This window comes from Myodes glareolus, chromosome 21 (assembly GCF_982192425.1).
Source record: "Myodes glareolus chromosome 21, mMyoGla1.1, whole genome shotgun sequence".
NCBI classification, from domain to species: domain Eukaryota; kingdom Metazoa; phylum Chordata; class Mammalia; order Rodentia; family Cricetidae; genus Myodes; species Myodes glareolus.
The window spans coordinates 10,536,901-10,562,518 of record NC_142046.1 but is presented as its reverse complement, the minus strand read 5'-3'; the positions used below and the strand labels follow the sequence as shown (position 1 = coordinate 10,562,518).

At 43.0% G+C, this 25,618-nt stretch overlaps 1 protein-coding gene across 1 annotated transcript in view; it reads right to left on the bottom strand.

The window, feature by feature from the left end:
- Window positions 1-25,618, bottom strand: part of LOC125398997 (complement C5) — a 100,316-nt gene that overhangs the window by 46,833 nt on the left and 27,865 nt on the right. The window contains exons 7-19 of the mRNA XM_087899686.1: window positions 19,047-19,137; window positions 17,854-17,968; window positions 15,442-15,568; window positions 13,286-13,401; window positions 13,012-13,197; window positions 11,830-12,033; window positions 9,788-9,997; window positions 9,507-9,656; window positions 7,656-7,785; window positions 5,395-5,469; window positions 3,805-4,002; window positions 2,129-2,219; window positions 80-153 (exon numbers count right to left, since the gene is read on the bottom strand). Of these exons, the coding sequence (XP_087755812.1) occupies window positions 80-153; window positions 2,129-2,219; window positions 3,805-4,002; window positions 5,395-5,469; window positions 7,656-7,785; window positions 9,507-9,656; window positions 9,788-9,997; window positions 11,830-12,033; window positions 13,012-13,197; window positions 13,286-13,401; window positions 15,442-15,568; window positions 17,854-17,968; window positions 19,047-19,137 (1,767 nt within the window). The remainder of the gene's footprint in view (window positions 1-79; window positions 154-2,128; window positions 2,220-3,804; window positions 4,003-5,394; window positions 5,470-7,655; window positions 7,786-9,506; window positions 9,657-9,787; window positions 9,998-11,829; window positions 12,034-13,011; window positions 13,198-13,285; window positions 13,402-15,441; window positions 15,569-17,853; window positions 17,969-19,046; window positions 19,138-25,618) is intronic.

The following is a 25,618-nucleotide window of genomic DNA, read 5'->3' as shown; positions in this document are numbered from 1 at the left end:
AGAAAATTTACAGTAACAAAGAATTACATCTTGTGGTTAGCAGTGCCTCCTGAAACGAGCGTGTGAGTCGGTGTCTTACCGCTGTCTGAAATGCTGATGCCTTGGACTTCCCAGGTAGTGAGTGAGTCAGGCAGCACAGCCTGCAGCTGGTTCCTGGAACATCCATCACACATTGATATTCGTCATGGTTAATATCACCAACTTGACAAGCTCTAGACTCACTCAGAAGCCAAGCCTCTGGGTGTACGGGTGGAGGACTGTTTTCATTAGGCTAGCCTCTGTGTGTACCTGTGGAGGACTGTCTTTCGTAGGCTAGCCTCTGGGTGTACCTGTGGAGGACTGTCTTCCTTAGGCTAGCCTCTGGCTACACCTGTCAGTCACTTTCTTGACAGGGTTAACTGAGGAGTAAAGATCCACCCTAAAAATGGGCAGTGGCGTCAGGCAGTGGTGGAGCACACCTTTAATCCCAGCACTCAGGAGTCAAAGGCAAGCAGATCTTTGTAAGTTTAAGACCAGCCTGGTTTACATAGTGAGTTCCGGGACAGCCAGGGCTACATGGAAAACTCTGTCTCAAAAAACTCAAAACAAACAAAAAGCAACAAAAAAGGGCAGTGCCATTCCCTAGGCCTGGGCCCGCGATTTCCCTAAAAGGAGAAGCCAGCTGAGCAGGAGCATTTGCTATTCCTGCTTCCTCCCCATCGATGCCTCAGGCTTGTGCCAGTTCTTCCCCACAGAGACGGACTGAATCTCAGAACAGTGAGCTATAATCTATAATGAACCCGTGGTTCCTTAAGTTGCATTTGCCAGGCATTTTATCACAGAAACTGGAAGAGAAACACGTACAATATTCAGCTACTGTGAAACCCTGGAGTTGACAGTATTACATCAGCTATTAAGGCAAAACTGATCCAGACGTGTTCAGCACCTGCCCTGCCCCATCTCAGGTTTGGAGACATTGCACCTGTGGCGTGAAGACTGGAGGGAGGACACCTTTGAAACAAGGTCCCGTCGGAGCACACAGCACACACCCCTGTTGTTACGTGCTAAAACCCGGGGCAAAGAGAGGAACTGTGACACAGCTTCTAAGAAACCAGTGTAACTTAAATCTACAGGCGAATCTAAGCCTGTGTGTTTACTGTAGCTCTGGCCTACTGATTCTTCATTAGGTATGATACCAAATGCACAGTGTTTGTAAGCTATGGTGCTGCTGGCGTCTAGTGGGAGACAGTTATGCAGATATTAGACATGAGTTGCATGTCAGTGTTCCCACTGTACCAAAATGGCGTTGAAAGAGTCCAGTTAACACATTCATATTTACGTCTCTACAAGCAACTCCTGGATGTAACACAGAGATCTGGACTCACGTTTTGCTTTGAGATATTGACTTTAAAGAGGTAAGGAGACAGGCTTCTGAAACACCACGTGGTCCCTGCAACAGGGGTCACTGGGACTAGGAATTGATCTAGTCATGTTCTGGTGCAGAGATTTACAAGGGGAAGGACGAGGAGAGGCACACAGAGGACCTAGGCTGCACACCAGTGCAAAGCCAGTGGCAGCTGCCTAGAAATGATGAGATGGGACCCAGTGTTTTCAACATTGCTCCCAATACCTGCTCCAGAGAGGCTTCCCATTAAAGCTGGAACTCTAATAAAGAGTCCAACAAAGCATAACTCCATTTTTCTTTCATCTGTTTTATATACAGGTGCTTTTATGTTGAAAATAGTTGCCCAATATGACATATAGTACATAGCTAACTGTGCACAGTAAATGCATATTAATATGGCATATAGCACATAGCTAAGTGCGTGCAGTAAATGCATATTAATATGGCATATAGCACATAGCTAACTGTGCAGTAAATGCATATTAATATGGCATATAGCACATAGCTAACTGCCTGCAGTAAATGCACATTAAAGATAAGCCAAATAAGTAGTACCCTTTCTTATTAATAACTGATGTTGCCCTGGACTCAATTCTCAGACAAAACACTAAACACTAAACAAAGAAACAAAACAAAATTTAACCTGATAGTGACATTATCTTAATAACAGGGAAACAGTAGTGTCAGATTTTGGGCAATAATATTTGAATTTTCCACATCTTCTGCCAGAAGACATAAACATACCGTTTGGGAACATGATGAACTTCCCACAGCCAGCTCTCGGGAAAGTAGCTTCGAATGTCTGCTTTCATTGCTGGTAACAGGGTCTTTACGTCTAGGGGAAAATATATTTAGTTATAGAAGCCAATATAAATTCTGCTTGCAGGTGAATATTTAAATAAAACCATTCATTTGTGACTTAACTGTTTTCTAAAAGGTCAGTAAGGCATTGTGCTTAATGATTTAAAACGGAACTTTAAAACCTTAGAACGCATCTACCAAAGACACTGGAGAAACAGTGAAGAAACATCAGAGGACTTGTCTTTCTGAGATTGTACACAATATCAGGGAGCCCATAAAGTTATCTGCAATTTTGTGATTTTGAAAAATTAGATTTATATTAGAAACATGGAAGTTTTCTGCAATCTCTGACTTAATTGGTAATTTGCATTTCCTTTAATAGACGGGGCATCTGCTTCCATCCAAGATGCATTAAAAGGGGTTGGGGATTTACCACCAAGTCTAGAAACAGAAAACCAGATACAATATCAGAAATAACAGCTTTCAGACATTAGCAAGGGCAACATGGGCCTGGGATCCCTGAGGAGGTCATTCACATGCCAGGGCAGGCAGAGGAGCCCATGCAGCCTGGTGGCCTTGGAGATGTGTGGCAGCACAGATGGGATTCTGGGGGCCCCAGCTCTCCAGCATAGGGTGTAGACTCAGCAGGGAGGGGGTGTGCAAAGTGGGTACCATGCAACTAAAGCCAGCTGGAGATGCCAGCTGAAAAACTGGGCAGTGAAAAAAATGTGCACTAGATTGTTCACCAGAATTAACCAAATAATATCATGGTTATGGTAAAATGATTCCTAAATAGCATGATTTTTTTTAAAAAAATTGCAATGTCTTTTATGTCTGTAGGATGTACCAATTGAGATTGATTGAGGTTAGTTGTGTATCTTACGTGTTAGTAAGATGCACAGCTAAGCAAAAACAGAGTAGAAAGGGGAGAAGCCTTTTGCTTTTGTTTCTTTTTTTTCCCTAAAGATGATGCATACATGAAGGTCTTAAAAGTTTGAAAAGCAGAAAGTTTTATAGATTCTAAAGAACATCGTTGACTGAAACTGAAATAAGACTTCCAGTCTAATCACAAGTGAGCAATGCTTTGCTCTGGTTAGAGGTCTTTGGCTGCATTTGGTCAGTGTAAACACAACTTTATTTATTTTTGTTTTTTCAAGATAGGATTTCTCTGTAGATTTTTGGAGCCTGTCCTGGATCTCGCTCTGTAGACCAGGCTGACCTTGAACTCACAGAGATCAGTCTGTCTCTGCCTCCCGAGTGCTGGGATTAAAGAAGTGTGTCACCACTGCTCAGCACAGACTTCATTTTCAATGGTCATAGCAGAAATACAAAGTTTTAGCATTCAAGGGTCTTTTGGGTTTACCCAATTCAAGGCTCCTGCTTGAGGCTTAGTCAAGCTTTGGGAACGAGTGGGCTTTAGATTTACACCAGATCAGGATCGAGGCTTGATGAGAATTATACCATTCCAAATCCCCAAGAATAACAGAGGAGTTTGGATATGTATGAGTTGTTTCTTCTTTCAGCTTTTCCGAAACATCTAGGCTGCTTTTCTCAGCAGCATTAATTTATACAAAATCCCTCATATCAGATAGGATTCTGGCAGAAAAACTAGTACTTACGCATCCTCCCCAACGATATCGGTTTAAGGGAACCTTCGTGTCGGATCTTGGTTGCGATGATACAACACTCATTGAAAGCCCTGACACAGTTTGGGCCAATGGTGACCCTGGCAACTCGCTGTGCACAGGTTTCATGGGTGTTATACCGGGCTCCATCAAGACAACATTTCCTTGGCACTTGGTGCTTGTATTTAGCAGCTGAAATGGTGACAACACAGAAACCCTTATCACACACAATCCTAACATCCCAGGTTTAGAACTCTCAAGGGATATTTGGTTCCTGCCATCAAATAGCCCCTCACTACAGCAGTTGGAGCTGGCCGACTGACCAGCCTCTTCTTGGGAAGTCTCCAACAGCAGGGCAGATGCGACCTTAGCAGGTGGTCTGTCCCAGCTTGTGCTGAATGGTTGAAGGGCCTCCAGAAACTAAGCTAAATACTAACTTTTGAAAGACTTCAAATACCCTTTTGAGAAGAACAAATTAAATACCCAAGGGACTTTGACATATTATCCTTGTTTTTCTTACATCTCCCTGACCTGATCCGCAGCCCTTCACTAAGGGTGTCTTGTAAGAACTCTCAGAAAAAGCATCAAAATTGATGGACTTGTCTAGGGGGTCCTTCCTAGCCCATGTTCTTTATATGTTTACAGTAAATAACTTATTAAAACTGATAAGTAAAATTAAATTTTATTACCAAAAGATGGTCAATTATCATAAAAATCTATTAAATAATTTTTAGTTTTGTTTTGCCTTGTTTTCTGAGACAGGGTTTCTCTGTGGAGCCCTGGCTGTCCTGGAACTCACTTTGTACACAGGTTGGTCTAAAACCCACAGAGATCCACCTGTCTCTGCCTCCTGCATGCTGGGATTAAAGGCGTGCATCCCCATGTCTGGCTTGAATAATTTTCATTATCTATATTTTCTAAAAAATAATCTAAGTTCTCAACTTTCCTAATGTTACAATCCTTTAAGATAGTTCCTCACATTGTGGTGACCCCACCATAAAATTATTTTTATTGCTACTTCATAACTGTAATTTTGCTACTGTTCTGAGTTGTAATGCAAATATCTGTGTTTTTCAACAGTCTGAGGTGACAGCTGTGGAGGGGTCACACTCGCAGGCCAAAAATCACTACTCTCACGCTACTAACTGTTAGATACATAAAAGAAATAGGTTTCTTGTCAACCATGGATTTTGCCAGAATAAAATCAAAGAACATGATTTTAATTATTAGATGAAGTTTGTAGGAAGGAAGCACTGACAGCTAAAAGTCGATCTCTTTAGTTTCTAGAGATAGAAATGCTTCCTTTGTACTCCAAGTACCAGACATGGAAGCCAGGGCCTGTGCGTCTGAGTGAGCTCTACACTCAGTGTGTCTCCAGACGTCACGACACAGCAGTAAAGACAGGCATCTCCAAGTTAATGGTACCGTCAGTGAAACGCCACCTTTGTTGGGTTAACCTTTGTGAAGGCGGTGATCTAGACCGCCACACATCCTTTGGAATTGGGGGAGGGTCTACAGGGTTTCATTTCCGACAGTGGCAACGTGGTCGTCATGTTTTTCAAGCAGAAGAACCTTGCAGCCTACCTTGTTCTTCTATTTTCTTCTGCAGGATGAGCTGCAGGTCTCTTTTTGGCCTGAGGATTTCTTCACATGATTCATCTGTTTAGAAAAAGGCAGAGATATAGAAAATTGGGGAAAGGACATAAAATCTAAAATAAAAATAAGTTTCATAAGAGTATTTGAAACACCCCTAGTGATTGATTTAACAAGTCTCTACCGACAGCCTGACTCAGATAGGCGTCATCGCATGGCGCTGCACTGGACTCTCGGCATGCATGCTCAGATTGTGCAGCTTTGTGTTCTTGTGGGACTCCTAACAGTGGGCGCAGGTGTGTCTGCACTTGGGACCTTTTTCTCCTACTGAGTGCCTTACCCAACCTTGCTATGAGGGTTTGTGGCTAGTCTTAGTGCTTCTTTCTATGCTGTGTTCAGGTGATATCTCTGGGAGGGCTGCTCTTCTCTGAAGCAAAATGGAAGTCTCGTGGAGAGGAGATGTGCGAGGGAGAACTGGGAGGAGTGGAGGGAGGAGATGCTGCAGTCAGGATGTATTGTATGAGAATAAATAAACTGTGGTGGTGCACGCCTTTAATGTCAGCACTCAGGAGGCAGAGGCAGGCGGATCTCTGTGAGTTTGAGGCCAATCCTGTCTAGAGTGAGTTCCAGGATACCCAGGACTGTTACACAGAGAAACCCTGTCTCAATAAACCAAATAAATAAATAAATAAAATAAAAATAAAAAAAGCTAGATTAGACTCTGTGTTTCTGTGTGTTACACCTTTGAATATAACATGGTTCATCAAGGACCTAGCATCATGTACTCTGGTTTGTTTGATAATCTTGGTTTTTGAATATAGCTCCTTTTCGGGTCTATTGATTATGTTTAGCAGGAGACAAATTTTTGTTGAGTTACATTTTCCTCTTTTAATTTTGTTAAACATTTATTCATTTGCTTGTGTGTATGCATGTGTGCACTCACATGCAAGTGTGCAAGTGGAGGTCAGAGGATGGCTTGCAACGGCTGGTTCTTTCCTTCCACAGTGGGGTTCCAAAGATCAAACTCCGGTCATTAGGATTCGCAAATACTGGCACCCACTGTGCCATCTTGCTGGCCCCTATCTTTTATTTGTTTCTAGAGTTGCATTATTTTAAACATGAGGGTGACTATCATGGTATCAAGTAGAACTGTGAACATTTTAAAACCACAGAAACAAGGTCACGGTCGTGTGATATCTGCTATTAAAGAGTTATGGCACCGGAGCAGAGACAAGACATAGGACTAAAGCGTGCAACGGTGGGGTTTAATGGTTGCAACACGGAAGGACCATGGAATTTTAGAACCCAAAGGTAAACTGAGGAATCTAACCTAAGGGTCTTCACACCCAAACTGCAAACAGACCTAGTTTCTATAAAATCCTCTGCAGTAATGGAGGAGGCCATGGCTAATTCTGTGCGGAGAAGAGAGCCCACAGAGGATTTCCTTCATTGCCTCCAACCCAGTCCTCCTGCCTCTGCCTCCCCAGTGGCTTGGATTTGCGGATGTGCACCCTGGTACCTGGAGGTGATTCTTATTCTAGCTGAAACAGGCTTATGAGGAGAATGCAGCCTCCAAGGAAGAGCAGGGTGAGAAGGGGTTGGAAAGGCCAGGAAGATAATGGGGGGCACTGAGGACTACACTAAAGAGGTTGTATTTTATCTTGAAAATGAACAAAACAAGTTAAAGTGTGTGTGTGTGTGTGTGTGTGTGTGTGTGTGTGTGCATGCAACGTGTGTACATGTGCATGCTGGTGTGTGTGAAGCTGCGTGTGGAGGTCAAAGGTCAATGTCAGTTGTGTTTTCCATTACTCTCCACCTTTATGTATGCATGTATGCATGCATGTATTTGATAGCTATGGATACTTTGTCTGCACGTATATAATGTGTGCATGCCTGGTGTCCCAGGAGACCAGTAAAGGACATCAGATTCTCTGGAACTGGGGTTCTGCATAGTGTGAGCTGCCATGTGGGTGCTGGGAATTGAACCTGGGTCCTTTGAAAAAGCAGCCAGTGCTCTTAACCACTGAACCATCTCGCCAGCTTCTGTTCTACTTCTTGAGACAGGATCTCACTGAACTTGGAGCTCTCTGGCCGGCTGCCGAGCTCTAAGGACTTGCTTCTCTGCTTCTTCCCCGATATATATCCACAGTGGACACCTTACAGAGACGTCATAGGTTCGGGGCAGTCTCTGGAAGTGGGATAAAATGAGGGCTGGAGGAACCTCCCAGCCACAGAAGTGCTGAGTGTTTTACCATGTTGCTGGGAGTCATCTGCGTTTGCGTTGGTGAGAAATGTGAGTCCAGCCAGATGGAACACATCTGCATTGTTACGGCCGCCACCTGCCCCGCAGCCCAGGTCACGCTTATCGAAAGCTTGAAACACCTGTCCAGAAAGGCAAAACACTGATCTTATCCACCACAGGAGTAGAGGAATTAGTCATCATGCAATGTCGACAAATTTGTGAGACACGGGGACACATCTAATGATCAAAGACCACCTCTCCCAGCTTCATTCCTTCAGTTGTATTTATAAAAACCTTCCTATTTAAAATCAACCAAGAATGAAGCCTTAAGCAAATAGTATTGATGAGGAGAATCTTAGGAATTGTCAGAGCATATACTATATAGAATACATGAATATATATGTAATACACACATGCACATGCAATCATACATGCACATGCACACACACATGCACACATGTGCACACACACACATACACATATAGATCAATGTGGGAAAGAATGCACACACACATACACATACACATGCACACACACATAAATCGATGTGGGAAAGGATGCACACACACATACATGCACACACACATAAATCAACGTGGGAAAGAATGCACACACACATGCACACATACATATAAATCAATGTGGAAAGGATGCACACACACATGCACACATGTGCACACACATGCACATACACACATAAATCAATATGGAAAAGGATGTACACACATGCGCACACACATATAAATCAATGTGAGAAAGGATGTACACACATGCGCACACACATATAAATCAATGTGGGAAAGGATGTACACACACATGCACACACATATAAATCAAGTGAGAAAGGATGCACACACATGCACACACATATAAATCAATGTGAGAAAGGAAGCACACACACGTACACACACACATAAATCAATGTGGGAAAGGATGTACACACACATGCACACATATAAATCAATGTGAGAAAGGATGCACACACATGCGCACACACTTATAAATCAGTGTGAGAAGGATGCACACACATACACACACATATAAATCAATGTGGGAAAAATGCACACACATGCACACACGTGCACACACATGCACATACACACATATAAATCGATGTGAGAAAGGATGCACACACATGTGCACACACATGCACACACACATATAAATCAATGTGGGAAAGGATGAAGGGATGAACTAACAGACAATACTGATTTTTGTTTCGAGAAAAGCTCTAGATTCTAAGAGGGAAAGAACTACAGGTGTTTATTATGACTTTAATTTTGACTCAAGAAATGTCCTTTCTTCTCTAAATGTTTTTAACTTCATAGCTACTTGGTTTGTTCTGCCTCCTCAAAGAAACCCAAGCCTAGAAATAAGAGCTGGCTGTGGTGGAGTAGATGAGAGCATGTGGGACCTGGGGTGGAGAAGATGAGAGCGTGTGGGACCTGGCCGTTTCCACATTTGCCTGGAGTGCAGATTTAAGTGAGAATTCAAACAAAAAAGCAAACGAACTCAGAGGTTCCCTGGTTTCTTCCCCAGGGTTCTCTCCTGTGCTGCTTCGGTAACTACTTCCTCTGACCCAAATCCTCAAACTCCCAAGTGATGAGTCCAATGGCCCCCATAGTCCTGCCTGCTTATGGTGTTTGCCCCTTTATTTGGCGGACCCGAGAAGGACAGCTAACCTGTGCATTAGGGACAAACATGAAGACTGCTTTCCGTTATTAGGAACTCCATGTCGAGTGTTGAACATCAGGCAGGGCCCCCTTAGTTCCTCCCTCGCAACCTGCCCCAGCAGGTCACACTTTGTGAAGCGCTGCACCACGCTAGCCCACCCCACGATTGCCATGCACGTGGACTTAACTCTTTGCATGGGCCTTTTGACTCTTTCCTGGACTCCGTACACAGCACTGTCGACGGCCGCGAGGGCCACCCACGAGTCTGCTTCAGTTACCATTTCAAGGGACACAGTTTGGCCTGGAGAATAGACGTCTGCATCTGGAGACAGATGAACCTAAACAATTTGAAAAAGAAGATCATTTGTATCTGATAAACCAATCAAAGGCAAGGGCTTTAGCCCATCTCCTTCACCCACAAGAGAGTCGCACTAAGTGGTGGATGCTGCCATGTGCACGCATGTCTCACCTGCAGCTGGTTGCCACACTTCTCTTCAACGTTTATCCAGACGGAGTCAGCCACTAATTCTGCTGTCTGCTCTCCTGTGACAATGTAATAGACCAGGAGTCGGGCTGAAGGGACCATGTCCTGTGTCACTGGAATGTTTATATTTTGATAAGTTGAATAGAGAACTTTCTCTTTTGTGCCATACTGTACAATTTTGCCCTTGGATAAAATCTGAAATTAAACAGCAACAGCAACAATCAACAATTGTTTGATTAAACAACAACAACAATAACAACAACAACAACCAGAAATGGAACCTGCATCTAGGATGCAGTTTGGAGCCGGAGCAAAAATTACATTGAGACAGGGAGATTACCCATATGTTCCTACTGTGTGCTGGGTTTCACATTTACTAAACTTTAGTTCTCACAATACAGCACTGAGACAGGAATATTTATCTTCACTGAAAAAATTGAGCCTTAGGTAGGTAAATTGCTTAGCACACAAGAGTGAGGACCAGAGTTCAAATCCAGAATCCACATAAATGCAGGTACAGCAGCTGACAGTAATCCTAGCACTCAGGAGTCTGAAACAGGATCCCTAGGGGCAAGCTGGGTAGTAAGATTAGCTGGTCAATAAGTTCTGGGTTCAGGCAGAGAACCGGCCTCAATAAATAGAGGAGATGGAGGAGGGGGCTTGCTGTCAGCTTCAGGCTTCCACTTGTGTGCACACAGACACAAGCATCTGCACACATGAACTCACATGTAGGCATGAGTAGACACACACAAAGAAAGAAGGACACTGAGGCCCAGGAGCTAACTAGTGTTAGCACTCAGGCATCTGTACTGGCCTGTCCTTGGGGTCCTGACAGGATACACGCTCAACTGCGGCCACAAATGTTCTGTGCACATTTGCTTTTCAAAGGTGGGACTGCCCACCTGCTGTCTCTTTCTCTTTTTCTCTCTGCTTTTTTGCTTGTCTGTCTGTTTTTCCCTCTCTCTCCCTTTAACCATCTCTTCTCTTCTGCTTCTCCAGGCCCCAGAGGTCGGTCTCCCCCACTTCCTCTTTTCATGTTTCCTTTCTCCTAATAGCCCTCCCCCCACACCTGAGCTCTGTCGCATGGTGTCTTTCTCTCTCCCACTGCACTTTTAAATAAGCCACTATAAATGTCATACTGATCCTAAGTTCAGAACTACGTAACAGGAAATCAGAGAGCTCTTCTTAAAGCTGGACCTCTTTGAAATCTTATGTTTACTAAAACCTCCTTTGTCTTGTTGTCTTAAAAAAAAACCAACAACAGTTGAGTAAGCAGTGCATTGTCTCATCTTGGGATTAGGTTTTAAAGTCCTGAATTAGGTTCTAAATGGGGGCTTAGAGCTAAAAAAAATGACATGAAATCAAGATGTCTTCAAAGGTCCTGTTGTCTTGGCCTTAGATAGTAGGATTGCATTCCTCATATGCAGCCCGTAAACAGTTTCCCTAATTAGTTAGCATGGTTTCTATGGTCCTTGTTTTTCAATGTCTCCTAAAGAACATTGGAAAAGTCACCACCTATTTGCCCTGGGGCACTAGAATAATTCATCCATCTCCTTGGCAAAACTGTTAGGCATCTTTTGAACCCCCTTTCTGAGGCTGTACCAGGTTAACCGGTATGTCTCTTGGACAAGAAAGCGAATAATGTAACTCACTTCTTACTGGAAGCCCCCTGCTGTGACAATGAAATAGACAAGCTTGAATCAGGTGAAGGTAAGCCATCCTTGGCTGTGAAATAAGAGGAGGTGACATAATGGGATCACTTGTCCTGGACAGAATCACTGGACAGGAAACCAGGGCTTCTCAGTTCAAATCATGACCGTCTCCCTTCTCTCAGCTTTATGGATGTTCTGTCTTGTGGCCTTTCGGTTCCCCTCTGAAATGAGACTCATGCTTTGCCTCCGTGTTTAGAAAAGCTGTAGGCCATGTGCTCGGAAACACAGATGTGGAAGTCACTACCCCCGTTCTCTGCCAACAGGACAGTGCTCTGGGCTGGGGATCGGGTAGAGATCGCGCATCTTTGTACTTACCAAGTAATTATAGTGAGTTATTTTGTCGATATATGGACTCTTGGGGGTAACAATAATATTCAGGAATTCTCCCACAAGCATGGGCTTGTAGTTTTCAGTCCAAGCAATATAAATGTAACTTTGGCTGAGAGATGAGTATGTGATTGCTTGATATTCTTTGCTGGCTTGATTTTCTTCTGGAAGTTCTGGGACATCAGTTTTGACCTAGAAAGGAAAATTTCAAAAGTCCTCATGGGCGGTGTGTGACTGCTTCTGTAAAGCATATCTCTTGATTTTTCACATACCTAAATTTTCCCTATGCTGGCTGCGAAAGAGAAGAAACATCTAGATTATTCCAGTGTTTGTAGAGTTGTGGTGTCAAGTAACTTTAGAAAGTCTATGGAAAGTCCAGAGGGGAGGGTGGGCTCTGTGGGGAAGTCTGACCAAGCCAAGAGAAGGACCTTCCAAGGCAGGAAAATGGGCATGCTTCCTGAAATGCCATGGTGAACTGGAGAGGACCCGCTAGGAGAAATGACAGAGGCAGCGGTAACTGGCCAGGGCTGGAACACACGACCTAGTGGATGTCTCACCCAGTTTCAGCGGGAAGCAGTGACGCGGGAGTGTCACCCGGGGGGCGGTGATGCCTGCTTTCAGGTGTGGGGAGTTATCCTAATATGCCCCTTTGTGAACCTTAGCTTCAGCCAGGGACCTGAGCTATTAGCCCGCTCGGGTTTCACTTGGGATCTTGAATACATTTTCTGGGGGAGAAGATGAGGAAGTGAGCTCTAAATTGAGTAGTTAATGTATCAGGGGAAAAAGGGAGACTTTCACATCTGACCCCTGAGAGACCCTGAAAAGATAAAATACGCATGCGTTGGAAAGGTATATTCCTATCACTGATCTCCACCCTTGTGCCTACTCTGACACTTCTGAATTGTGATGTAATCAATCTTCTTGGTATAAGAGGAAATAGTTAATTTCCAAACAACAAAAAAATTTGACAGCATTCGAGGCTTTGAATTCTGTCCATTCAACTGTCCCCGCGGCCATTCACTACATTAGCAAACTGTTTCAGGTACGTATTTCGTTTTGGGTTTAAAACTGTGTAATTCCTCTCTGGACTCATGGATGAAATCAGTCACATTTGGTCTGTATGTCAGGCAAAACACACAGTCAGAAACACAGCAAGAACATTCAGCTCACGTTGAAGTTCAGCGCCGTCACTTCAGATGGGAGATTGACCACAAAAGGAGCTACTCCATCAGTGGCGTGAGTGACGCTTCTCTTGGGTTCCAGGTCAGATGTGTCCTGATTCTCATCGACTGTTTGCGCCGTCAGAATTACTGGGATCCCTCCTACCAGCTGATCAAGTGAGTCCTTAACCTGTACCTGTTTGCCAGAACAATTCCGTCATGTCTCAAATCAGAACAACTCTAAAATGTCTTTCTTTCCTCTCCACCTCCTTCAACCTGCCTACCTTGATGGAAAATGGAATCCCAGGCTTCAAGAAAAGTGGAGTAGCAACCAAATTCAGTGTGTATGGAGAGATGACGTATTTGATGCCGGGAAGGTCAGCTTCTTCTGAAAATCCACCTATGAGGGGGCAGCAGGCACTGTGTTAATGTCCCCAGAAAAGTGATGCCTGACCGGTCTGTGTGCCACAGACCTACTCATTCCCTCCACCCATTGCTGCCTTCATTCCCTAGCCAGTTGTAACTGGGGCATGCTTCCCGTGTGCGGACAAGAAGCTGGGGCTTCTGAAGCCTATGTAGACAGCTCCCTGTCAGATGTCCCTGTGTGAGTGAGGCTGCAAAGAGACAGAGGGACGTGAAGGACGATGTCACCTTTCAATGGTGGCTTCAGGTTCAGTTGAATGCGTTCAAATGATCAGGGAGAGAGCAGGGAACCCCAGAGGCTGAGCCTTAACAGGTGGAGAGAACTAGAGAAGAATCAGACACCTTGATACCGGGAAAAGCCCTGAAGGCTTACTTGAAGAGCATCATTGGATTGCCCTTCAGTTTAAAATTAAACAACAGTAAAAATAATACAAAAACTTCTAGTTTCCTCAAGCTCCTTCCTAGCATTCCATCCCTATTTCCCCCGGCACCCAGACCAGACAGAGCTGTCCTCAAGCAGGACCCCCCTTTTCTCTGACCTCTTTGAGGAGGGAACCCTGCTTCACCCCATCTACCAGCCCTGCCTCCAAACCCCAGCTTTGCTTCAAGACTGATCATCTTTAGGACAGTGTTGCTGGTTACCGCACAGTCACCCAGAAGACCACCTCTGTATAGGCTAAGAGCATGCGCAGGATTCTTGCCCTGGTCCCTTGCTGACTACCTCTGTTCCCATCTAACACTAATCTGTAAGCGGCTTGCATGCGGCATTGACGCTTAGCTCACGTGTGAGATCCTGTACATTTATAAACAGCCTTTGAATATCTCATAACTATTGCTTACACTAAGTCTATTTGAAGCCAATTGAGGAACCAAAAAAAAAAAAAAAAGGTGAGAAAGGCACATTACTATCATGTTGGAAACAAAAGCTAGGTTATGGAGTGTAAGGTAATTACCATCTCTAGCAGCCCCTGAGTCTAGCAACGCATGGTATTCAATAACATAATTATTTAAGTTCTCTATTCTGCAACCAGGGAAGGACAAATCTCAGTGGGTGAAGGGAACCTTAGGAATCACTGAAGATTATTACTGTAAAGGAAAAGCTAGGTTTAGTGTGGTTAAATTGCTTATTCAAGGTCAGTTGGGGGTTTGGTATAAACCTGAAATATAAAACCATATTAGTTATAAACACATACTAGAAGACAGTTTGACTCGGCTTGGAGTAGTAATTACTAGCTATTAAAAGTCATGAGAGTCAAGTGTAAGACACATGTTAGTAATCTCAGCATTTAGGAGGCTGAGACAGTAGGATTGCTGTGGGTTTGAGGCTAGCCTGTGCTACATAGTGAGAGCCTGTCTCAGAATGACAACCATGGGAGGGGATTTGAGAGCTACAGACAATAAGCTAATTAAACACGCGAATGACATGGTAGGACGGCCCTGCGAAGAAGAAGCTGGATGGGGAGAAGAAGGAGTGGAGAAGCTGGCGCTCAGGTGGCGTTGGGTGTGTGACATGGATGATGATGGTGCAGTGACCAGCACTTACGTCATATGACAGCAAACAGTTCACACACACAGTCGCATTTTTATTTTGGCTCTAGGCAGGTGAGACTGGGTGCTAGAAGCTCAAGTGAAACAGCGCTAGAGACACTGGCAAATGCTAGTTTGCTTTCGTGGTTCTGACGATAGGGGGTGAGGGCTGCAGAATAACACAACACTCATTCACTTTTTTTTTTTTTTTTTTGGAGACAGGGCTTCTTTGTGTTGCCTTGGAGACTGTCCTGGAACTCGCTCTGTAGACCAGGCTGGCTTCAAACTCACAGAGATCTGCCTACCTCTGCCTCCTGATTAAAGGTGTGCGCCACTGCCACCCAGTTCTGCATTCGTTCATTTTTAATGTCATAAAAAGGAAAGGTAAAATTTAACTATGAAAAAAAATGTGAAGGGGCTGTGGAAGTCACTTACACTATTGATATGATGTCAAATCCATACCAAGAGGATGTTGTGTGTGCACGCTTACCTGAAGCTTCTGTGACGGTCACAGCGATATAAAGGTACTTGCCATGTAACTCTTCCAGACTTTCATACGACAGCTCTTTAACCGCTGCTTCAGAATCAAATGTGAGGCGAGCGACTCCATTGATCAGCTTTTTAAAAGGAGCAAAAGGAAGAGTCAAAGCAGAGAACATAGAAGGAAAATGTCGGTCTGCTTTTGCTTGCCTCTTGAAGGCGAATTCCAGAAGCCACATGCATGTTATAGTTATAATTAAAGTGACTGGGCCCACAGAGACAGCCGAGATGCTGCTTCCTCGCGCTCGTGCAGAGTTACAGATGTGGAGGGGCTTGGGTTCTCGCATAGTCTTTTGAGTACCAATTGATAATACAGTATACAACAAGTAAAGAAACATTAGGTTTGTTTATATCATATTGTTTAATTATGAATTTTATTATTGAATTATTAAACGATACTATTTTTCCTCTGATTTGTTTTTGATTTATTTCTTATTAGAAAATGGTTTAACCTGGAGCAGGCATTTTTTGTATGACTTAGCTTGTTTGACCCAGGGCCTCCTAGAACCTCATGCGTGTCAAACATGCACTTTATCATCGAGCTACATCCTTTGTCTTTATTTCCTTTAAATCTTGAATTTTCAAGGTGGAATCTTGAATTTTAAAATGACTCTTAATTTACATTTTGAATAAATAAGGCCATCTTTTCAGATACAAAAGCTAAAGGCCTGATCGTTCGAAATTCAAAATAAATGGGAATGCAAATGCATAGAAAAGAGACGAGACCTCATGCCATCTGTGGGGTATGGTAGAGAGCATGAAACAAGAGAAAAGGAAGCAAGGGCTGGAATCTCGGTCCCTGTAACAGTACGCCCATAACCATGGACAGATTTCACCAGCACCCATACATGGTGTGGGCACTCTGCCTCGAGGATGCCAGCAGAGGTGTCTACACTGCACATGGAGTGGGCGCTCTGCCCTGAGGATGTCGGCAGAGGCGTCTACACTGCACACGGTGAGGGTGCTCTGCCCTGAGGATGCTAGCAGCATCGTCTACACTGCACACGGTGAGGGTGTTCTGCCCTGAGGATGTCGGCAGAGGCGTCTATACTGCACACTGTGAGGGTGCTCTGTACGGAAGAGGCATTCCTGCCTTTAGCAGCTCAATACCAGAAAGCAGATTTATTTTTAAACAATCATAAATAATTCTGGGCATTGTTAAACACTCCTTGTGTTAAATGCTCTCCGTCCTAGTATGAAGTCACACTGAAGAAAGTATAAAACAGGCTTTAATGAGACCTGAGGCCAGGGAATGAGGAGCCTGCCTGACTCCATTTTGAATGCAGGAGCCATTATGCTGTATTTTAAAAAAATAAGTTTCTATTTATTGTGAGAGTTGAGTTTCTCTCTGTTTCCTGGAAACTGACCTTCCCCAGCCCATGACCTTGATTTGTTTTTTTATAATACACTTACCCCCCTTGACTCTCCCTGACCTTCCCTTACCCCTCCCTAATCACACGGTGGGTGACCACATGATTTTTAAAAGTTATTTTTGTATTTCCTTATTGGCCCATTGTCTCTCTTTTGTAAAACTACTCTTGATTTTACCCCTTAAAAGGGGCCCAAGTAATAGATTCGGTGCTTCTGTCTTTAACCAGCTTAGGAGGCAGCCGCTGGCCCGCTCTGGGGTGCATTCCAGTGAAACTCAAGTTTGCTCAAACTCAAATGAATTCAATGAAACTCAAATTTGACTCAAACTGCAGTGGTGGTCTTATTTTCTCTGTTGGAAGTAACAGGAATACATAGAATGGCTGACTAACTGTGTTTGGGTGGCCAAGGGCTATGACCAAAGAAAAGGGGACTGTGTTGTAAAACAAAGAATGAGAAGGAATTAAGCTCAGAGGAGACAGGAAGGCATGGAGGGGAGGGGAAGACTTGAGACAATGAGACTGCTAAGTCGAGGAGGGAAAGAGACGGCATGACGTTAGCTGTCTGGAGAGGCTGATGCCAAAGAAAGGGCAGTGTGTTTATTTTCTTTGCTTCTGGTTTGCATGCATGCATGTATGTTCTGTTTGCTGTATGAGCATGTGTATACACATCTTTTTGCATGTTTGTGAGTATACAGGCAAGGGCGGGTGCATGTGTATGTAAAGGCCCAAGTATCATGCTGGACTCTTCTTCCACCGTGCTTGTTGGAGCGGGTCCTTCAATCCCTCAGTCAGTCCAGGGGTTGCCAGGATGGCTCATATCTGCAGTTAGCTTGCCCTGGGGTTTGAAAGGGGAGATTTATCTGAAGGGCACTATGCCAACTGAGAATTTTAACCTCACTGTCCACATCTGTACAGATGTGGGACTGAGCTAGAGGGCTTGCAAGTGACTACCCCTCCTCACATTTTTTTTGAAGTCTCAGCAAACATCTTACCCTTGTGACTTGCATTGCTTTCTGCATCATTTCCTTCTGATCCTCTTTTATGTCTTCTTTCAATCCAAAAAAGACATACACTTCAGCATCAGAGACTACTTTATTATAAAAATATCTGTCAAACAAGAGCAGAAAGTTGTTTTCCTAACATTGCTATAATAGATGACTCGGAAAAAAATCTGCCAATATTAAATTATATAAGGCACATAATACACATCCACCCACTGTTGTAGTACACCCCTAGAAGGCCACAACAAGAAAAATATGGCTTTTAATCCTAGCACTCTGAGTTCAAGGTCAGCCTTGTCAACATATTGACCTCTGGGCCATCAGGGTCTACATAGTGAGAACCTGTCTCAAAAAAAGCATAGTTCAAGGCTTCCTGACTTAAAAAGGGAGTGTCCACTGTGGCAAGAAAGGAGGGTGGAGCTCATGGAGACAGGAGGGTGTGGCTGTGGATCCTATCATTCGGGCAGTCCAGGAAGCAGAAATGCATTTTCTAGTTCGACCAGAGAAAAGTGGGGGTTTAATATAATTAAAAGACATTGTATGCATGTGTTTAATTTTCAAAGAATTAATTGAAATATATATTAGAGATGAAATAATAAGTGGAACCGTTTGTATCAGTCTCCATACCCTAAATCGTGCTGTGTGGTGGTTTGAACATAATTGGCCCCCATAAGCTCATAGGGAATGGCACTATTAGGAGGTGTGGCTTTGTTGGAGGAAGTGTGTCACTGTGGGGGTGGACTTTGAGGTCTCCTATACTCAGGATACCACCTAGCATTTTAGTCGATTTCCTGTTGTCTACAAGATGTAGTACTCTCAGCTACTCCTCCAGCACCATGGACCTCTACGCTGCCATACTTCCACCATGGTGATAATGGACTGAAACTCTGAACTGTAAGCCAGCCCCAATTAAATGCTGTCCTTATAAGAGTTTCTGTGGTTATGGTGTCTGTTCACAGCATAGAAAGGCTAACTAAGATATGTGTTTATGAACGCATACACTGAGCTTTAATCTTGAGGACATTTTTTTCTGCCTTCAAAGCTGACGTCAGGATAGGCAAACAGAGCAGTCAGCATAAAGTCCATCCCCAAAGTTGTGGAACACAGCAAGTCACAGGCTACCTTAGAAAAACTCTGAGAGCTAAAACCAGAACTAAACGTAACTTACCTGAGAAAGTTCTTACCTGGCTGTCACAGTGATTTCAAAGTTCTTAAAGTTCTTATAACTAATGAAGTTACTTTCTGGCTCTATTGAAACAGAGAAACGTGGCAAGACTGGAAATAGAAATGAAGAGATGGCGTTTTCATTGAACCAGCATGGGCCCTGAAGCACATCAGGCATCTACACTTTCTAGGTAGATAACTGGTAGCATTAATAAAGCATCTCCGTCTGATGTGGGACTCCCTTCTGTATGCTATGAATATGTTTTATTACCATTGTTTAATAAATAAGCTGTTTTGGGTCTGTGGCAGCACAGAATAGAGCAAGGTGGGAATTCCAAGCAGAGATAGAAGAAAAAAGAAGGCAGAGTCAGAGAGATACCATGTGGTTGCCAAAGGAGACAGACGCTGGAACCAACCAGTAAACTATGAGCCTCATGGCAATATATAGAATAATAGAAATGGGTTAATTTAAGATGTAAGAGTTAGTTAATAATAAGCCTGAGTTAATAGGCCAAGCAGTATTTTAATTAATACAGTTTCTGTGTGATTATTTTGGGTCTGGGCGGCCAGGAAACAAATGAGCAGATCTCACCTAAAAAATGGTGCCCATGTGGGCAATTGCATCCACATAAAACCTGAGAGAGTTTAAAAAGAAATTATGGACAAAAAACGGAGTTTAACACAGCTTCTTGGTAGCTGTACTTTTTTTCCTGGATGAACTCCATTTGCTGAAGGCAAGCAGGGGCACTGCATCTCCTTTAAGCGAGGTCTTCCTGACTCAGCATTGACAGCAAAGACTGTGTGGCTTCTTTAGGGGAGGGCTTCCTGGTTTCCACTAGTTGCACAAATAGCTCTGGCTCTTTAAGGAGGCTGAGCATTTAAATGGTGTCTGTGAGCTGAGTGTTACAAATTGCTTAATTGTGACACTAAAATCCACTGTGAACCTGGAGCTGGGGTGGTGGTGACTAGGCAGAGTCAACAGGCAGGGCTGCAGAGTTGGTCCTAGCCATGTCTATTTACATTAAAAAAGACATTTCTTTTCAGAAAATAATTGCAGATATGCACACAATAAAGACAGATTTAGATAAAAAAGACCTCTAAATGAGCTACAGTGCTGTATAATTATACTTAGGCTTGGGAGAGAGAAGAAAAGGAGTATAGATAATTATAATATAAAAGAGTACAGACAGTCATAAATTAAAGGAGTAAAGATAATAAAATAAATATTAAACTTGTAAAGAAGTAATAGAGTAAGTAAATAAGCCATGTAAAGATGGAATACACACAGAGAGTCTGGATTATGTATATATTATTGTGTTTTCTTTGAATTTTTTGACTGTGAATTAGCTAAATACGGAAAGATATTTGATTCTGGGGGCTGCTAAGATAAAGCAACATATACACTTTAAAGGTATCTTGACTTCAAAATTTGTGTTTATGTTGCTTTGGAAAAGAGGTTGTGCTTTTGTTTTCACAGAGGATGAGAATCTGTGGATTTCTTCTAGACTAATATCATTTGATGGACCACGACCCCCTGAAAAGTCTCTGTGAACCCCTTAAAATACTTTTTCCAACAAAAAGCAGGAAGTAGTTTGGAGGGAACTGCTCCCAAGTTCCCAAATATTGTTTATAAATGTTTGTTTACATTCAAAGGTGGATAGGCTATAGAAATTTGCATTGATATGGATCTTGGTCTATTGGTACAAATTTGATGTCAATTTTGTTATATGTATATTTCTTCTCATGTTTAAAGTATTGTGTTTGTGTAGTTCTTTTAAAAATGTAATGTATAATTAAGAAATACAGGTTAATAGATGGTCAATAGATAGTAATCTACACTAGTCAAGCTTGTAGTTATGTTAGTTAGGTTTTCTAGATGTACAGAGATACATTTCAGATGAATAGGTATTCTTCAAATCTTCCAAAGACTTACAGAACGTGACATTTCAATGTTTTAAGAACTTAGACTTTCCATGACAATGAGACACATCTGCTTCTGGCAGCACTATCCTACTTCAAGAGGATGATGGGCATTGAAGAGACTCCTTATGGAGTAGGTTAGCCATTTGTGTAAGAGACTGCTCTTGCCTGGACTGCTTGATGCTATAGTGTATGAACTAGACATGCAGGACCCACAGAAAAATGACTGCTGAACTTGCCAAAAGAAGGTGAGGCAGTTGTTTGGAGTTCCTGCTTCATGAGAGAATTGCCAGACATTTTGCAGGACACAGAAGAAAGCAACAGATGAACTTTGCCAGTACAAGGCATAAGAGATCTTCAATTTTCTTGCTTAATAAAAACATTTGCCAAAAAGTATTGGCCTGTGGGCTGAAGATGGATGCCCTAACATTACAGAAGAACTTTGGATGACTGTCTAGGCAAAGAAATGTCTCTCTCAGTTCTAGAGTTTGGAAGTTGCTCACAATGCACTTCTTGTTTACATAGGTAATATTATATCCTTCTGGAGTCTTTGATGGAGTTGAAGAAACATAGTTATAATTATAAAAAATAGATTAGGTTTAAAACTTTAGACTCACAAAATAGGATAAATGATAGAGTATTTTCTTTAATTTGTCAAATGAACTAGATATTGTAACTATAATTCTTGCTTGATAACTGTTTTGTTGTATGCAATCTTGGTGTGGGAGAATTGTCTGTATTCTGTCAATCATGTTTTAAATAAACGCTGATTGGTCAGGCAGGAAGTATAGGTGGGTCAGCCAGACAGGAAGTAGAGGTGGGGCATTGAGAACAGGAGTATTCTGGGAAACAGGAAGCTCCCTCTACACTTCTGCCCAGACTACTAGGAAGCAAGATGTAATCTACCTGGCTGAGAAAGGTACCGAGCCATGTGGCTAGCATAGGTAAGAACAATGGGTCAATCAGTTTATAACCTAATGTAGACTCTGTGTGATTTTCTTTGGGGTTTTCCAGCTGTGGGGAGCCAGATGGGACAGAAACCCAACAAGCCAGCCCTCATGTTACACAATCTTGCTATGTTAAAGTTAAAACCTTCTTTTTTATTTAGAAAAGGGGGAGGTGATGTGGGATTCCCCTCTATATGCTGTGAGTATGTTTTATTACCATTGGTCAATAAAAAAACTGCTTTGAGCCTGTGGCCATACAGAATAGAGCAAGGCAGGAATTCCAAGCAGATACAGAGAAGAAAAGAAGATGGAGTCAGAGAGATGTCATGTAGTTGCTAAAGGAGACAGATGCTGGAACCTTACCAGTAAACCACAAGTTTCATGACAATATATAAAGTAATAGAAATGGGTTAATTTAAAATGTAATAGTTAGTTAATAAGAAGTCTAAGCTAGTAGGCCAAGCAGTGTTTTAATTAATAGAGTTTCAGTGTGATTATTTCAGGTCTGGGTGGCGGGGAAACAAATGAGCATTATTTGCCTACATTCATCATCATCATTCTCATGCTCATCATCCCATCATCATCCCCATCATCATCATCATCCCCATCATCATCCCCATCATCATCATCATTACCATCATCACCCCCATCATCATCCCCATCATCATCATCCCCATCATCATCATCATCATCCCCATCATCATCATCATTACCATCATCATCCCTATCATTATCTCCACCATCATCATCCCTATCATTATCTCTACCATCATCATCCCCATCATCATCATCATCCCCATCATCATCATCCCCATCATCATCATCATCACCATCACCATCATCATCCCCATCATCATCATCCCTATCATTATCTCCACCATCATCATCCCCATCATCTCCATCATCATCCCCATCATCATCCCCATCATCCTCATCATCATCTCCATCATCATCCCCATCATCATCCTCATCATCTCCATCATTATCCCCATCATCATCATCCCCATCATCATCCCCATTCCCATCATCATCCCCATCCCCATCATCCTCTCCATCATCATCTCCATCATCCCAGTCAACATCTCCATCATCATCCCCATCCCCATCATCTTCATCATCCCCATCATCATCCCCATCATCATTATCATCCCCATCATTATCATCTCCATCCTCCTTATCACCACCATCATCATCCCCATTATCATCTCCATCATTATCATCATCATCAACAACAATGATATCCCTCTCTCCAAATCAAAATGGATCTAGGCTTGATATACCAGAATCACTTGGTTTAAGTTTTGATTATAGTGTATATTTTGGACAATAGATTATTTCCTTTGGTAAAATATCAGTTTCTTAAAACAGAACAAGAATTATCTTTGTTTCTGTGTCTATCTGTCTGTCTCTCTATCTCTTCCTCTTATCTTTCTTGTAAGTCTTAAACATAGTGTTTCCTTAATGAGTGTTTATTAAATTGAAAATGGGAAAGGAAAATGTGGGTTTGTTTTGTTTTGTATTTCAAGACAAGATTTTTCTGTAGCTTTGCAGCCTGTCCTGGAACTAGCTGTTGTAAACTAGGCTGGCCCTGAACTCACAGAGATCCTCCTGCCTCTGCCTCCCAAGTGCTGGGATTAAAGGTGTGCGCCAGCACCACCAGGCATGAGGGTTTATTTAGTATCTCTCTTTTATCAATAGATACAATCCATCCAGTATTTATGTGCTGTCGTAAACTCTGGTGCTAGCATGTCTGTGGAGGGTTATCTTGATTGCTAACTGATGTAGAAGGTACCAGCCCACTATGGGCAGCACCATTCCATGGACAGGTGGTCACGGACCCTATAAGAAAGCTATCTAGACATGGGCCTGTGAGCAATCCAGTAAGCAGTGTTCTTCTGCAGTTTCTGCTTTAGGTTCCTGACTGCACTCAGGGAGGAACTGTGATTGGGAAGATCAGCCAAATAAATCTTCCCTCCTCTAAGTTTCTTCTGGCCATAGTACTTTGCTGGTTAAAATGCTTCCTTTTTATTACAAATAGATATCTTTCCGATTACAGTGTCTCCTTCCTATACTTCTCCTAGTTCCTCTCCTCTTTCCTGCCCGTCAAGATCCACTTCTTTCTGTCTCTCATTAGAAAAGAACAGACTTCGAAGAGACAATGACAGAACAACAAAATAAAATATACAAGATAAAAACCATAGCATCAAAGTTGGACAAGGCAAACCAACAGGCTGAGCAGGCATGGGGAGCGAGCCAGTAAGCAGCACCCTCTGTGGCCTCTGCATCATCAGTTCCTGCCTCCAGGTCCCTGTTCTGTTTGAGCTCCTGTTCTGGCTTCCTTCAGGGATGGACTATGGATGTGGAAATGGAAGCTAAATGAACCCTTTTCTCCTCAAGTCACTTTGGCTATAGTGTTTCACCACAGCAACGGTAACCCTAACCAGGACAGTATTTTATCACCACAACAGTAATCAAACTGCAACAGGGCTAAGTAAGTAATTGTACAGATGTGATGAATTTGTCATTGAGTGACGAAAGGGAAGGAGTTCTGAGGTCCTGTACCAGAAACAAATTCAAAGAAAATGTCTCCAAGTAAATGAATGTTAGACGGAGGCATGAGGCATGAGTGGGATTGACTGGGCAAGGAAGGGAAATGGGAAACACCATTGGTAACATTCCCAAGGCTGTGGAAAATGGGGCCAAAGAAGAAGCAGTTAGGGGCCAGCTCAACCTAAAGACTTAGAGTTCATTTTAAGGGGGCTGAAGAGCTGATCACTAGGCACTCGCTGGAGTGAACACTATGATTTTCGTTTTGAGATTACTTGACTGATACCCAGTGAGACAGTTCAGACACCACAATGCCAGAGGAGGTTGCTGTAGTTTGCGGGTAAGCCCAGTGAGAAGAATAGATGTGGGCAACTGCAGGAAGCAAGATACCAGCAAAACCTGGATATAAACAGAGCACAGCAAACACACAGGAGGGAGAAAGGTTCCTTAGAAGAAGTGACAGGGAGCTTAATCTTTAAGTTTGAACTTCCTTATGGCAGGATTTGTCACCTGTCTCCTCTATTAACTTTGTATCTCCTTACTATGATGTTCCTGAGGAGATAAAGAATGGCTTCAAGCAGAGATGTTCAGTCCTATAACAAAGCACATAGCTACTGGAGTAAACTATAAGAAATGGGAAATTAGAGGTATTTATAGGCCTAGTAATATGGCCGATCTCAAAATATGAACATTTTCAATTTCTAAATGAATCTTACTGGACTCCACTCACTTTATCTCTAAATTGTTTACCCTGTAAGTCTAGAAAGGACTCTAACAAACCAAGCACCTCAAGGGACCACAATTCTCCCAACTATGTCAAGAAGGACACGGTCCAGGAGGATAGGGTGGCCTCTTCAAAGTTGTTAGCACAAACTGGAACTAAGTGCTAGAAGCCATCACTACTGTCTCTCTGTCCTCACCCCTCCATCACTACTGTCTCTCTGTCCTCACCCCTCCATCACTACTGTCTCTCTGTCCTCACCCCTCCATCACTACTGTCTCTCTTTTCTCACCCCTCCATCACTGCTGTCTCTCTGGCCTTACCCCTCCATCACTACTGTCTCTCTTTTCTCACCCCTCCATCACTACTGTCTCTCTTTTCTCACCCCTCCATCACTACTGTCTCTCCTTTCTCACCCCTCCATCACTACTGTCTCTCTTTTCTCACCCCTCCATCA